The following is a 14,102-nucleotide window of genomic DNA, read 5'->3' on the forward strand; positions in this document are numbered from 1 at the left end:
GCAGGGGAGCAGTTAGGCATCAATCAGGCCAGCAGGAGAGCAGTTAGGGGGCGATTAGGCTGACAGGCAGAAGTGGTTAGGGGCAATCAGGCAGGCAGTCAGGTGAGCACTTAGGAGCCAGCAGTCCCAGATTGTGCAAGGGATCCCAGATTGGAGATGGTGCAGGCTGGGCTGAGGGACACCCTCCTCCCCATGCATGAATTTTGTGCACCGGGCCACTAGTATGTTATATAGGGAAGACAGCAACTTGGGACTTTTTGCCAAAATTTATCACTGTTTTCTTGGCTTGTCTTAATCATTCTAGGGTTGTCCTCAATAACTTTTGGTGAGCATGTGAATAGTGCTGAGTGGTCCATGCTCTAGCATTTATCGCAGTCTAGTGCAGCGGTCACCAACCTCTCAGACCTCACAGACCACCAGTGGTCCACGGACCACCAGTTGGTGACTGCTGGTCTAGTGAGGGAGCTAAATACATAATTATAATATTGAATAACCATAAAATCTAGAAATAGATTTAAAAAATAATAAATTTTTTATTTTTTGAATAATTCAGGATCACAGAAGAGTTGCAAAGGTAAGTATAGAGAACTCTTGCATACCCATCATCCAATTTTTGTTTCCCCTGTTATCATCTTAAATCATGATAGTACATTTGTCAGAATTAAAAAAACCAGCATTAGTATATTACTATTAACTAAATCCCAGACTTTATTTGGATTTAACCAATTTTTCCATTAATGTACTTTTTTGTTGCTATTCTGGGGTCCAATTTAGTGTTCCTCATTGCATTTATTTGTCCTTTGATCTGTGACAGTTTCTCGGTCTTTCCTAGTTTTTCTGGAAATATAGGCTTTTGAAAATATTACATGTAATATATATATAGCATATTTCATGTGTATTTTAAATACTGTTGGGATATGCTAAAGGCTCAAGTTTATTCTGTGAAAATTAGAGACACAAAACATCCTAGCATTGAATTGTACAAAGATTGCTGAATATGCTGCACTAATGTACTGTGTTCATAGCAATTTTGCACACTGCATTGAACTACGTTATTATCATGAATAACAAACACTAAAAATATCATGCATTATAATTATTATGTGTAGTTTCCTATGTTTATAAATTCTATTGCTAGCCTGGAAAAATAAGTAAACAAAAATAACCAGGAAATTCTGAAAAAGAAGAATAGTGCTAGTTAGCTCTACCAGGTATTCAAACATTTTAAAGCTTCCAATATTTGTTTGCTTGTTTGTTTGTTTATAATATATTTTTATTGCTTTCAGAGAGGAAGGGAGAGGGATATAGATACATCAATGATGAGAGAGAATAATTGATCAGCTGCCTCCTCCACACCCCCTACTGGGGATTGAGCCCATAACCCAGGCATGTGCCCTGACCAGGAATTGAACAGTGACCTCCTGGTTTATAGGTCAATGCTCAACCACTTAGCCAAAGTGGCCAAGCTAAAGCTTCAAATATTTAAAACAAAGGGCACTGGCACATAAATAGACATGCATACCAATCATCAGTAGAAACAAATATTCAAATTTAGGATACAATATAGGCAAGACAGATAAAAGGCTCTCACATTGGAAATGAAGAAGTAAAATTGTCACTTTTTTCAGATGACATAATTCTTTATGTAGAAAACACTAAAAACTCCAAACACAAAAATCTTAGAAACAGTAAACAAATATAGTAAAGTTGTAGAATGCATAATAAATGTAAAAAAATCCATTACATCCCTATATACCAACAATGAAATTCCAGAAGAAGAAATGGAAAAATAATTCCTTTTACAATTGTAACAAAATGAATAAAATACCAAGGAATAAACAAAACAAACTACGGGAAGAACTTATACACTGAAAACTATATGACGTTAATAAAAGAGGTTGAAGAAGAAAAAACAAGGTTGAAGAAAACACAAAGAAATGAAAAGATACTCTGTATTCATGAATTGGAAGAATCCAGATAGTTAAAATGGCCATATTACCCAAAGCAATATACAGATTTATTGCAATCCACATAAAAATCCCATGGCATTGGAGACTGTGCCATCTTGAAGGGGAGAGTGGCTGTTATCCGTATTCAGGGACCCTGCAACCATGGCACCCAGGGACCAGCTATGAACCCAGGAACACCAGATCTCAAGCAGCGTGAATACGTGGACTCAGACAAGACCTGCTCCTCCTCACAGAAAGGTCATATTTCACCTAGAGAAAGGAGAAAGAGAGCTACATAACCAGACACCCAGAGAACAGAGATCATGGGGAGACAAAGAAACAGCCCACAAATGAAAGAAAAGGAGGCATCACCAGAAAATGGAGTAAACAAAAAGGAAGCAAGCAAAATGTCAGAGAAAGAATTCAGAGAAATGGTCATAAGGTGGCTGAAAAGAATGGTAGACAAATTCAACAATATGTGTAAGAACCAAGAGGAAATGAAGAACTAAGAAGAAATGAAAAATAGCATTGCTGCTATAAAGAACTCAATGGAAAGCAACAACAGTAGACTAGAAGCAGCACAGGACTGCAACAGTGAGCTAGAAGATATGACAGGAAAAAATACCCAAGGAGAAGCATCTAGAAAAAAAACTTAAAAAACAGGAAGACAGCCTAAGGGAACTTTGGGACAACATGAAACAAAACAACATCCGCATAATAGGGGTCCAGAAGGAGAGGAAACTGAGCAAGGAATAGAAAACCTGTTTGAAGAAATAATGACAGAAAACTTCCCTGATATAGGGAAGAAAAAACTCACACAAATCCAAGAAGCTCACAGAGTCCCAAACAAAATGAACCCCAAAAAGACCGATGCCAAGGCACATTATAATTAAATTGGCAAAAAACAATGACAAAGTAAGAATCTTAAAAGCAGCCAGAGAAAGACAGAAAGTTAACTTCAAAGTATCCCCCATCAGACTAGTGGCTGATTTCTCAACAGAAACACATCAGGCCAGAAGGGAATGGAATGAAATATACAAAGTCATGCAAAGGAAGGATCTGAATCCAAGAATACTGTACACAGCAAGGCTGTCAATCAAAATTGAGGGTGAAATCAGAAGCTTCACAGACAAAAAAGGACTAAGGGAGTTTATTACCACCAAACCAGCAAAGCAAAAAATGCTAAACAGTTTGCTGTACAAAGAAAAAATAGGAAATGAAGAAAGAACACAGGCGTAAAGAATAAAAATGGTGATAAACAAGTACCTATCAATAATAACTTTAAATGTTAATGTAATAAATGCCCCAATCAAAACACATAGGGTAGCTGAGTAGATAAGAAAACATGATCCATATATCTGCTGTCTACAGGAAACCCACCTCAGAAAAATGGATCACACAGACTGACAGTGAAGGGATAGAAAAAGACTTTTCAGGCGAATGGAAATGAAAAAAAAAAATGCTTGGGTAGCAATACTTATATCGAACAAATTAGATCTCAAAGTGAAGGACATAACAATAGATAAGGAAGGCCACTTCATAATATTAAAGGGAGCAACCCAACAAGAAAATACAACTCTGTTAAACATATACACACCCAATACAGGTGCACCCAAATACATAAAAAACAACTTTCAGAAGATATCAAGGGAGAGATTGATAGCAATACGGTCAGAGTAGGGGACTTTAATACCCCACTATCATCATTGGACAAATCCTCTAAACAAAAAATCAGCAAAGAAACATCAATTCTAAATGACTCACTAGATCAGATGGAATTAACTGACATCTTCAGAATATTTCACCCCAAAGCCACAAAATAAACATTCTTCTGAAATGCACATGGGTCATTTTCAAAGATAGACCATATATTGGGTCACAGGCAAAGTCTCTTCAAATTCAAAAAGATAGAAATCATATCAAGCACCACCTGAGACCACAATGGCATAAAACTAGAAATCAACTACAATAAAAAAATCAAACACCTGGAGGCTAAATAGCATGCTATTAAACAATGACTGGGTTACCAGAGAGATCAAAGAAGAAATAAAAAGCATCATGGCAACAAACGACAATGAGAACACAATAATCCAAAATCTATGAGACACAGTGAAAGCAGTCTTGAGAGGGAAGTTCATAGCTCTATAGGCCTGCCTCAAAAAAACAAGAAACAATGGTAAGAAATTATCTAACCATACTCAAAGAGTTAGAAAGAGAGCAACAAGAAAAGCCCAGTGTAAGCAGAAGGAAGAAAATAATAAAGATCAGAGCGGAGATAAATGACATAGAGACCAAAAAACAAAAAAAAAACAAACAAACAACAAAAAACCCCAAAAACAATACAAAAGATCAACAAAACCAAACACTGGTTATTTGAAGGGATTCACAAGATTGAGAAACCTCTAGCCAGGCTCACCAAGAAGCAAAGAGAGAGGACCCAAATAAACAAAATCAGAAATGAAAGAAGTGAAATAACAACTGATCCCACAGAAATACAAATGATTATGCAAAAATACTATGAAAAACTCTATTCCAACAAAATGGACAACGTAGATGAAATGGACATATTCTTAGAAAAATAGAAGCTCCCAAAACTCAACCATCAACCAAGAAGAGAAAAAAACCTGAATAGGTTGGTAACTACCGAAGAAATTGAAACAGTGATCAAAAACCTTTCAGGAAACAAAAGCCCTGGTCCAGATGGCTTTACAGGGGAGTTCTACCAAGCATTCAAAGAAGAACTAAAACCTATCCTCCTCAGACTATTCCAAAAAATTCAAGAGGAAGGAACACTTCCAAGTTCATTCTATGAAGCCAGCATCACCCTAATACCAAAACCAGACAAAGACAACACAATGAAAGAGAATTACAGGCCAATATTCCTGATGAACATAGATGCTAAAATCCTCAACAAAATCCTAGCAAATCAGATTCAGCAATACTTTAGAAAGATCATACACTGTGATCAAGTTGGATTTATTCCAGGAATGCAAGGATGGTTCAATATCCGCAAATCAATAAATGTGATACATCACTTCAACAAACTGAGAGACAGAAATCACATAATCATATCAATTGATGCAGAAAAAGCATCTGACAAAATCCAACACCCTTTCTTTATAAAAACTCTCAGCAAAGTGGGAATAGAGGGATCATACCTCAACATAATAAAAGCATATATGACAAACCTATAGCCAACATACTCAATGGGCAAATACTAAATCCATTTCCTCTAAGAACAGGATCAATACAAGTATGCCCATTTTCTCCACTCCTGTTCCACATAGCATTAGAAGTACTAGCCACAGCATTCGGACAAGAAGAAAAAATAAAAGGCATCCAAATTGGAAAAGAAGAAGTAAAACTGTCCTTATTTGCAGATGACATGATATTATACATAGAAAATCCCAAAGACTCCATCAGAAAACTACTAGATCTAATAAATGAATTTGGCAATGTAGCAGGATACAAAATTAACACCCAGAAATCTATGGCCTTTTTATACACCAATAATAAACTCACAGAAAGAGAAATGAACAAAACAATCCCATTTAACATTGCACCAAAAAAAATAAGATACCTAGGAATAAACTTAACTGAGAACATAAAAGACCTGTACTTGGAAAATTACAGGACATTGAAAAAAGAGAGGAAGACATAAACAAATGGAAGAACATACCATGTTCATGGATTGGTACAATCAACATCATTAAAATGTCCATACTACCTAAAGTAATCTATAGATTCAATGCAATACCTATTAAAATACCAATGACATATTTCAAAGATCTAGAACAAACTCTCCAAAAGTTCATCTGGAATAAAATGAGACCCCGAATAGCCACAGCTATCCTGAGAAAGAAGAACAAAGTTGGAGGGATCACAATACCAGACATCAAACTATAATACCAAGCCACGGTTCTCAAAACTGCCTGGTACTGGCACAAGAACAGACATATAGACTAATGGAACAGAATAGAGGACCCAGAAATTGACCCAAGCCATTATACTCAATTAATATTCATCAAAGGAGGCAAGAGCATACAATGGAGTCAAAATAGCCTCTTTAATAAATGGTGCTGGGAAATTTGGTCAGATACATGCAAAAAAAAAATGAAACTAGATCACCGACTTACACCATACACAAAAACAAACTCAAAATGACTAAAGGACTTGAATGTGAGATGGGAAACCATAAAAATTCTATAAGCGTCCATAGGCAGCAAAATTGCAGACATATGTCATAGCAATATCTTTACAGACACAGATCCTAGGGCAAGAGTGACTAAGGAGAAAATAAAGAAATGGGATTACATCAAAATAAAAAGCTTCTACACAGCAAATGAAACCATCAACAAAACAACCAGAAAGCCCACTGCATGGGAGAACATATTTGCCAATGTTATCTCCGATAAGGCTTTAATCTCCAACATTTACAGGGAACTCATACTACTCAACAAAAGGAAAATAATCCAATAAAAAAATGGGCTAAGGACCTAAATAGAATCATTTGGAAAGAGGACACTCAGAAAGCCAAGAGTCACATGAAAAAATGCTCAAAGTCACTAAGCATCCAAGAGATGCAAATCAAAATGACAATGAGGTTCCACCTCACACCTATCAGAATACCTATCATCAACAAATCAACAAATGACAAGTGCTGGAGAGGATGTGGAGAAAAAGGAACCTTCGTGTACTGCAGGTGGGAATGTAGACTGGTGCAGCCATTGTGGAAAACAGTATGGTGTTTCCTCAAAAATTTAAAAATGGAACTGCCATTTGACCCAGTAATACCACTTCTAGGAATATATCCCAAGAAACCAGAGCACCAATTAGAAAGGATATATGCACCCCTATGTTCATAGCAGCACAATTTACCATAGCCAAGATTTGGAAACAGCCTAAGTGCTCATCAACAGATGAGTGGATTAGAAAACCGTGGTACATTTACACAATGGAATACTACACTGTGGTAAAAAAGAAGGAATTCTTACCATTTGCAGCAGCTTGGATGGAACTGGAGAGTATTATGCTAAGTGAAATAAGCCAGGAAGTGAAAGAAAAAGACCACATGATCTCACTCATTTATGGATAATAATGAAAATTATAACCTGATGAACAAAAAGATAGATACAGAGGCTGAGAAGCATTGAACAGACTGTCAAATTACAGTGGGAAGGCTGGGGAGTGTTGGGGGGGGAGGTAGGAGATCAACCAAAGGACTTGTATGCATGCATGTAAGCATAACCAGTGGATACAAGACACTGGGGTGGGGTGGGGCATGTGCCGGGGGGTAGAGGAGGCCGAGAGAAGGTCAATGGGGGAAAAAAGGAGACATATGTACTACTATTTGTAATACTTTAAACAATAAAATTTTAAAAAATCCCATGGCATTTTTAAAGAAATAGAACAAAAAATCAGATTTGCATGAAACCACAAAATACCCCAAATAGCCAAAGTGATCCTGAACAAAGTTAAAAAATAAAAATAGCATGGTATTGGCAGAAAAATATATATATAGACCAATGGAACAGAATTGAGAGTCCAGAATTGAGAGCCCACATGTATATGGGCAAATAATTTTTGACAAACGAGCTAAAATCATTTAATGAAGAAAAGAAAGCGTCTTCAATAAATGGTACTGGTAAAATTGGAAAGCCACATGCAAAAGAATGAAACTGGACTGCTGTTTGTTCCCATATACAAAAATAACAGAATGAATCAAAGGTCTAAATGTAAGGCCTGAAACAGTAAGTTACATAGAAGAAAACATAGGTACTATACTTATGGATCTTGGTATTAAAGGAGATTTTATGAATTTGACCCAAAGGCAAGGAAAGTAAAGGTAAAAAATGAATGGGACTATGTCAAACTAAAAAGCTCCTGCATGTTATGTCTGATCAAGTTATTGAATCAACACCCCTCCCCTTGGCAACTGACCTTTAGGCCACTTCACAATCCACATTCCCTTTTGCTTAGCACTTGCCAACATAACATTCCATTTGCTAAGACCATTATCTTTTCCCTCAGGATCCGCCCAGAGAATTCTCCACCCAGAAAAAGCCTGCCTACGGTCCTTTAATATCTCTGACTTTCTGTCCCTGGGTGCTGACGCCATTTCTTGGGCTCAGCCCATCTGGTATCCAGATGACCTAATAAATTTTAAATCCCTTACCACTTGGCCTCATGTGTTCTTCCTTTGGTGACCCTAATACTACACAGCAAAAGAAACTGCCAACAAAACACAAAGGCCACCATAACATAATTTTGGGTGAATAAGTCAATCTGCACAATAGTAGGTTCAGTGTAACTGCCACAATTCGATTTCTCATTTCTCATTATTCACATATCATTCTCTTGTGTAGTAATTAGTATGAGTCAGCCTCCTGAGTTTGACCAGTTCTGGGACCTTAAGGAGATTAAGTTTCTTTTTTAAAATTATATATATTTTTATTGATTTCAGAGAGGGAGAGGGAGAGAGAGAAACATCAATGATGAGAGAGAATCATTGATCGGCTCCCTCCTGCACACCCCATACTGGGGATTGAGCCTGTAACCCGGGCATGTGCCCTGACTGGGAATCAAAAGGTGACCTCCTGGTTCATAGGTTGATACTCAACCATTGAGCCACACCGGCCCCACAGGAGATTGAGTTTCTAAGATTGCATGACTGAAGGGCCAGCCTGGACTAATGTTGAAAACACCAAGGTAAAGCCATCCAGCAAGGCCTCTTGATACTCAGCCAGTTATCTTTCTTGGTGAGAACTTACGGTACTTCTGGCATTCCTATCTACTCATATTTCTAAATAACTGGGGGGGGGCAGTCTGTGCAGAGGAATAAAATGATTAGAAATAATAAACTAAAATATTAACTGTGTGTGTGTGTGTGTGTGTGTGTGTGTAGGAATTATGATTGTTTTGCTTTACTTTTCTATACTTTCCAAGTTTTCTTTAGTGACCTTATATATACTTTAATATTTAAGTGACCATATATATACTTTAATATTAAAAACGACTTTTATTTATTTTTAAATGTAAATTTTACTTCTAAATTCAATGCAAAAAACCATTTTTAACTTTATTGTTGAGAGTATTACATATGTCCCCCTTTTTCCCCCATTGACTCCTTCTAGCCCGCCCCTGCCCACCACCCCAGGCCTTCACCACCCTATTGTCTATGTCCATGGGTTATGCATATCTATATATATAAAGAGCCAGGGGCCATCACAACTGAACGGATGACCAAATGGACGACTGAATAGGCTGAGTGGGGCGACCAGGCCTGCAGGGGGGTTAGTGAGGGATGACCAAATGACTGAGCAGCAGGCTGCGTGGAGTAACCAGGCTGGCAGGGGGGGCAGTGAGGGGCAACCAAACAACCGACCAGCAGGCTGCGTGGGGCAACCAGGCTGGCAGGGGGCTTAGTGAGGGACGACCAAACAACTGAACAAGCAGGCTGCATGGGGTGACCAGGACGGCAGGGGGGTTAGTGAGGGATGACCAAACGACCAAACAGCAGGCTGTGTGGGGCAACCAGGCTGGGGGGGGGGGAGCAGTGAGGGGAGACCAGGCCAGCAGGGGAGCAGTTGGGGGCAACAAGGCCAGCAGTGGGGGCAGTTGGGGTGACCAGGCCAGCAGGGGGTCAGTTGGGGGTGACCAGGTCAGCAGTGGGGTGCAGTTAAGGGTGACCAGGCCGGCAGAGGGGGGCAGCAAGGGGTGACCAGGTTGGCAGGGGGGCAGTTGGGGGTGGCCAGGCTGGCAGGGGGGTAGTTATGGGCGACCAGGCTGGCGGGGGGTCAGTTGGGGTGACCAGGTTGGTGGGGGTGCAGTTGGGGGTGACCAGGCTGGCAGGCAGAGGCGGTTAGGGGTGATCAGGCTGGCAGGTAGGCCAGTAGGGGCGATCAGGCAGGCAGGCAGGTGAGCAGTTAGGAGCCAGCGGTCCCGGATTGTGAGAGGGTGCAGGCTGGGCTGAGGGGATCCCCCCCCTTGCACTAATTTCATGCACCAGGCCTCTAGTATGCATACAAGTTCTTTGGTTGATCTCTCCACCCACCCACCCACCCACCCCATGATGGTGCGGTAAAGAAAAAGAGAGGGCAGTACCTTGAAGTGGACAAGGATAGAGAAAGAGCTTTTGAGGCTACAGGCTAAGGGGAAGATATCAGGGAGTTAGGGGCAGAGCAGGGTTGGGAAAGTGTTCTTTCATTCAACATGAACTAGCTTTCCTAGCACATTTCGTACGGCTCAGGAGTTTTCTCGTGTTTCGCGTGCCATATGTTAAGGACCACTCACGAGTGTTCTCGTTTTTCACACCCATGGAAAAAGGAGCGAATCTAGATACTTATGTAAATTTTGTTTGGTCCCTCTTCATAGAGGAAAATGTTTTACGCAGTACCATACGTTAAAAAAGTACTAGGAACTTTAATTGTTTAATTGTTTTTGTAAATAAAAATGTTATAATTATTAAAAAACAACACCTAAAGTGCATTATGATGATTTAAATAACGTGCAGTTTGCCCAAAAACGTGCGGTCCCTGGCGTATGTCTTAGAGATTTCTATGCGGTACGCAATGTGCTAGGAAAGACTTGTTCTCCCCCTGTGCACCTGGGCTTTGAAGTGGCTTATGTGTCAGTCACAGCATTTGCGTAGCTAATGAATGTAATGGAAAGTATTTGCTTGAAAATTCTGTCTATTACTGTGTATAACTGTCATCCTTACCAAATATTTGCTAGTCACCTCTGAGGTGGCTGCCTTTATGCTAATTTGGGAGCCGGTGAGAATGGGGGTTGGGATGGAGTAAGCTTAGAAAGAGAGACTAAATTTAGAGAAATAAAAATGTAAATAAATGCAAAATCACTGTGGCCTGAGTGAGGCGGCTAGGGAAGGCTTAGAATCACAGATTATTAGAGTTGGGAATTGAAAGGTCTAATTCTGTTAACCCTGCAATTTTGAGAGCAGGTGGTACTTAAACCAAGCCTTGAAAGGCCTGCAGGGTCTTTGAATGAGCTGAGCTCAAGAGGTGGGGGTTGGGGGCAGTAAACAGGTAGCAAAAAACGGGGGGGGGGGGGGGCGGTGACAACTGGCGGCCAGTGAGGAGTGAGCATTATTTGCAGGCTTCTTTTCTAGCCTCCCTTTCTCCCTTTTATTTTCACCTGAGTCTGTTGCCTGGCCCGTGTGACTTACGTGTACACGAGGGAGCCTTCCAAATCACTTATAAAACCTCTTTCATCCAATGTAATTATAAGGCACCGCTCCCCACCCCACCCCAGCCCAGGTTCCCGCGGTCACTGGCTTCCTCAAAGCTCACCGCTGTGCCCGCCTTCCCAGGCCCACAGATTCGCCAGTTTCTAAGAAAATAAAGTACCCGGGGGAGTTCTTCCGTGTTTGGTTTGGTTCGGAGTGAGGAATTTAATCCGAGTTTTTAGTCAAAAGTATAAAATACATTAAAGACCCGGAAATTACCATTCTGGAAATTCTCGTTCTTTAGGCCTTGAATGCAAATGTGTGCCTTTCTTCTTAGGTTTGAAGTCACTGTGGGCTCCTAAAAATAGTTTAGCAGAAAAAAACCCCCACAAAACAAAAAGAAACAGCCGCCTCAACATCCTGACTGCACAGCCAGTGGGGAAAACTGAAATACTCAAAGTGTCGAAAATAAACCTCTGAAATCACGTTGCCTGCCCTGACACATCCTTTGCTGCGGGGCGTGCGTGCCGGGGACGCACGTGGGCGGGACAGGCGCGCAGGCTGAGGGGAAACAGCTCGCAGCTGCCAGGACCCCAGGAGCCCGCCCCGCCTCCTGCTGGCGGCTCCAGCTAGGTGGAGGCGGTGCTGAGAGGGGGACCAGCTGCTGGAGGGAGGAGGGGCGTGTGTGTGTGCTGTGGGCCAGGGCAGTCTCCCGGAGTTGAGCGGAGGAGGTCAGCCTGGCGTAAGGTTGGGAGAGGGCAGCGCTAGGGCCCAGACTTCAGGAGGCTGCGCGGGTGCGCGGGCGGGCGTGTGGTGGGCTCCAGAGACCGCCGTGACCCAGACAGCTGGCCCAGGCCTGAGCGTTGGGACGGCTCTGCAGGAGGCTGCTACTCGGGCTTCCCACAGGGCGGGTGCAGCTGCGTTGGAGCCTCCTTCCTGGGAGGACCGAAGGCCCCTGTGGCACCCGGCACCCTAGCGGTTTCACTGAGGAGACTGGAAGCGGCACGATGAGGAGCCGGAGTAACTCGGGGGTTCGGCTGGACGGCTATGCTAGGCTGGTGCATCAGACCATCCTGTGCCATCAGGTAAGTTAAGTGTTACCTGTAGTCACTGAAGATGTGTGCAGCGTGATAGCTTGGATGGAGACCCTCGGTGAATGTGTGTGTGTGTCACCGTTCTTCCCCTCCTGCCAAAGAAAGCAGGGGAACATTTAGTAATTTTAAGACTACACTATTGTGAAGATCTGAGGTACTTTGTATATACTGTTAATTATATTTTTAATACTTCTTTAATGCTGGTTTATCGTTGGTAGCTCATTCTAACTGGAAAGTTAAAACATTGACTTTCTTTTCAGACTTGTAAGTTTTCAAACAGCTCTTTCCCCCTATTCAAGATAGCATTTGTTTGTACTTGGTCAGAAGAAAGGGGGGTATAATACTCAGGAATAGGGAAGTAGAAATTAGACCAAAGTCCCTAAGTATGCCATTTGATATTGTTTCCTAATATTAACAGCCTATGGATACCTGCCTGTCCTCTTTTTCTTGGCTTTGCAGAATCCCGTGACTGGCTTGCTTCCAGCCAGCTATGATCAGAAAGATGCCTGGGTCCGGGATAATGTGTACAGCATCTTGGCTGTGTGGGGTTTGGGCCTGGCCTATCGGAAGAATGCAGACCGTGATGAGGATAAGGCAAAGGCCTATGAACTGGAGCAGGTAATAAAATAAAAATATAAAGAGATCTGGAGCTGTGTGGTGTGTGGGTAGCGGAGGGGGAATTGAAAGAACATGTAGCCTAGCCCATAGGAATAATAGAACTGTATTTTGCCTTTCTCCCCCCCCCCCCTTTTTTCACCTTCCTAAAATTACGTTCCAAAACTCTTTCCTGTATTGTGCTGAATATTTTTGAAGTGGAAACTTGAAACTTGCTGATTCAGGGGAAGTGGGCACAGTCTGTTCTGTTACAGTGGAAAATACTGTCGTGGGATCTGTGCTAAAATGTATATCCTCTTTCTAAGTAAATGTCTTTTGCAGTCTCCAGCATATTTATTCTCATTGAGAAGAATGTTTGGTGGCAGGTATATACCATTTGACTTTATTTTTGAAAATGATAGTGATATTTGTTTGAGGGTGACTGACAGATTGTCAGACCTTACCAACCTGACACAAGTAAAGACTGTTTATTTGTTGATTTTTATACTTATGACCACTGTTTGAGAGCTATGCCTACCCCCTCTTCCCCAGCAAAATCAACAAATGCCTTTAAGCCAACTTTTAAGGCCCTTTCCCTCAATGAAGAAGCATCCTTTATGAAATTGTTTAAAAACAGGGTGCTTTGTTCTTTTGAATGGCCAAGAAAACAATATTCTGGGCTAATAGGAATCTTAATGTTAAGATACTCTGCTGCCGAAACCGGTTTGGCTCAGTGGATAGAGCGTCGGCCTGTGGACTGAAAGGTCCCGGGTTCGATTCCGGTCAAGGGCATGTACCTGGGTTGCGGGCATATCCCCAGTAGGAGATGTGCAGGAGGCAGCTGATCGATGTTTCTCTCTCATCGATGTTTCTAACTCTCTATCTCTCTCCCTTCCTCTCTGTAAAAAATCAATAAAATATATTAAAAAAAAAAAAGATACTCTGCTGTCAGTTGTAAGTTGCATGTGAATTCTTTTCCAAAGTGGGTAAGATTCTCTTTATATCAGCCATTTTCTCAAGTGGTGTCTCTCAGACTTAGGCAACCTGAGCTCTAGTTTTCTACAGATCAGAACTAGAGGCCTGGTGCGTGAGATTCGTGCACTCAGGGAGTATGGAGGAGTCCCTCAGCCCAGCCTGCGTCCTTTTGCAGTCCAGGAGCCCTTGGGGGATTTCCAACTGATGGCTTAGGCCCACTCCCCACGGGAAGCTGGCTTAAGCCAAAGTCCGACATCCTTAGTGCTGCTGCTGCGGAGGCAGGCTGCTGCACTCACCAGCTGTCAG

General features: G+C 41.6%; 1 protein-coding gene across 6 annotated transcripts in view; it reads left to right on the top strand.

The window, feature by feature from the left end:
• PHKA1 (phosphorylase kinase regulatory subunit alpha 1) overlaps positions 1–14,102 on the top strand; it is a 296,474-nt gene that overhangs the window by 10,498 nt on the left and 271,874 nt on the right. For 3 of the 6 annotated variants that reach the window (XM_059679283.1, XM_059679284.1, XM_059679285.1), the window contains exons 1-2: positions 11,662–12,218; positions 12,687–12,845. In XM_059679283.1, coding sequence (XP_059535266.1) covers positions 12,141–12,218; positions 12,687–12,845 — 237 coding nt within the window. In that variant the 5' untranslated portion in view covers positions 11,662–12,140. Of the gene's footprint in view, positions 1–11,661; positions 12,219–12,686; positions 12,846–14,102 lie in introns of those variants that run through there. The other 3 variants (XM_059679281.1, XM_059679282.1, XM_059679280.1) reach the window with 3 other exon arrangements.

Source organism: Myotis daubentonii, chromosome X (genome assembly GCF_963259705.1).
Source record: "Myotis daubentonii chromosome X, mMyoDau2.1, whole genome shotgun sequence".
NCBI classification, from domain to species: Eukaryota; Metazoa; Chordata; class Mammalia; order Chiroptera; family Vespertilionidae; genus Myotis; species Myotis daubentonii.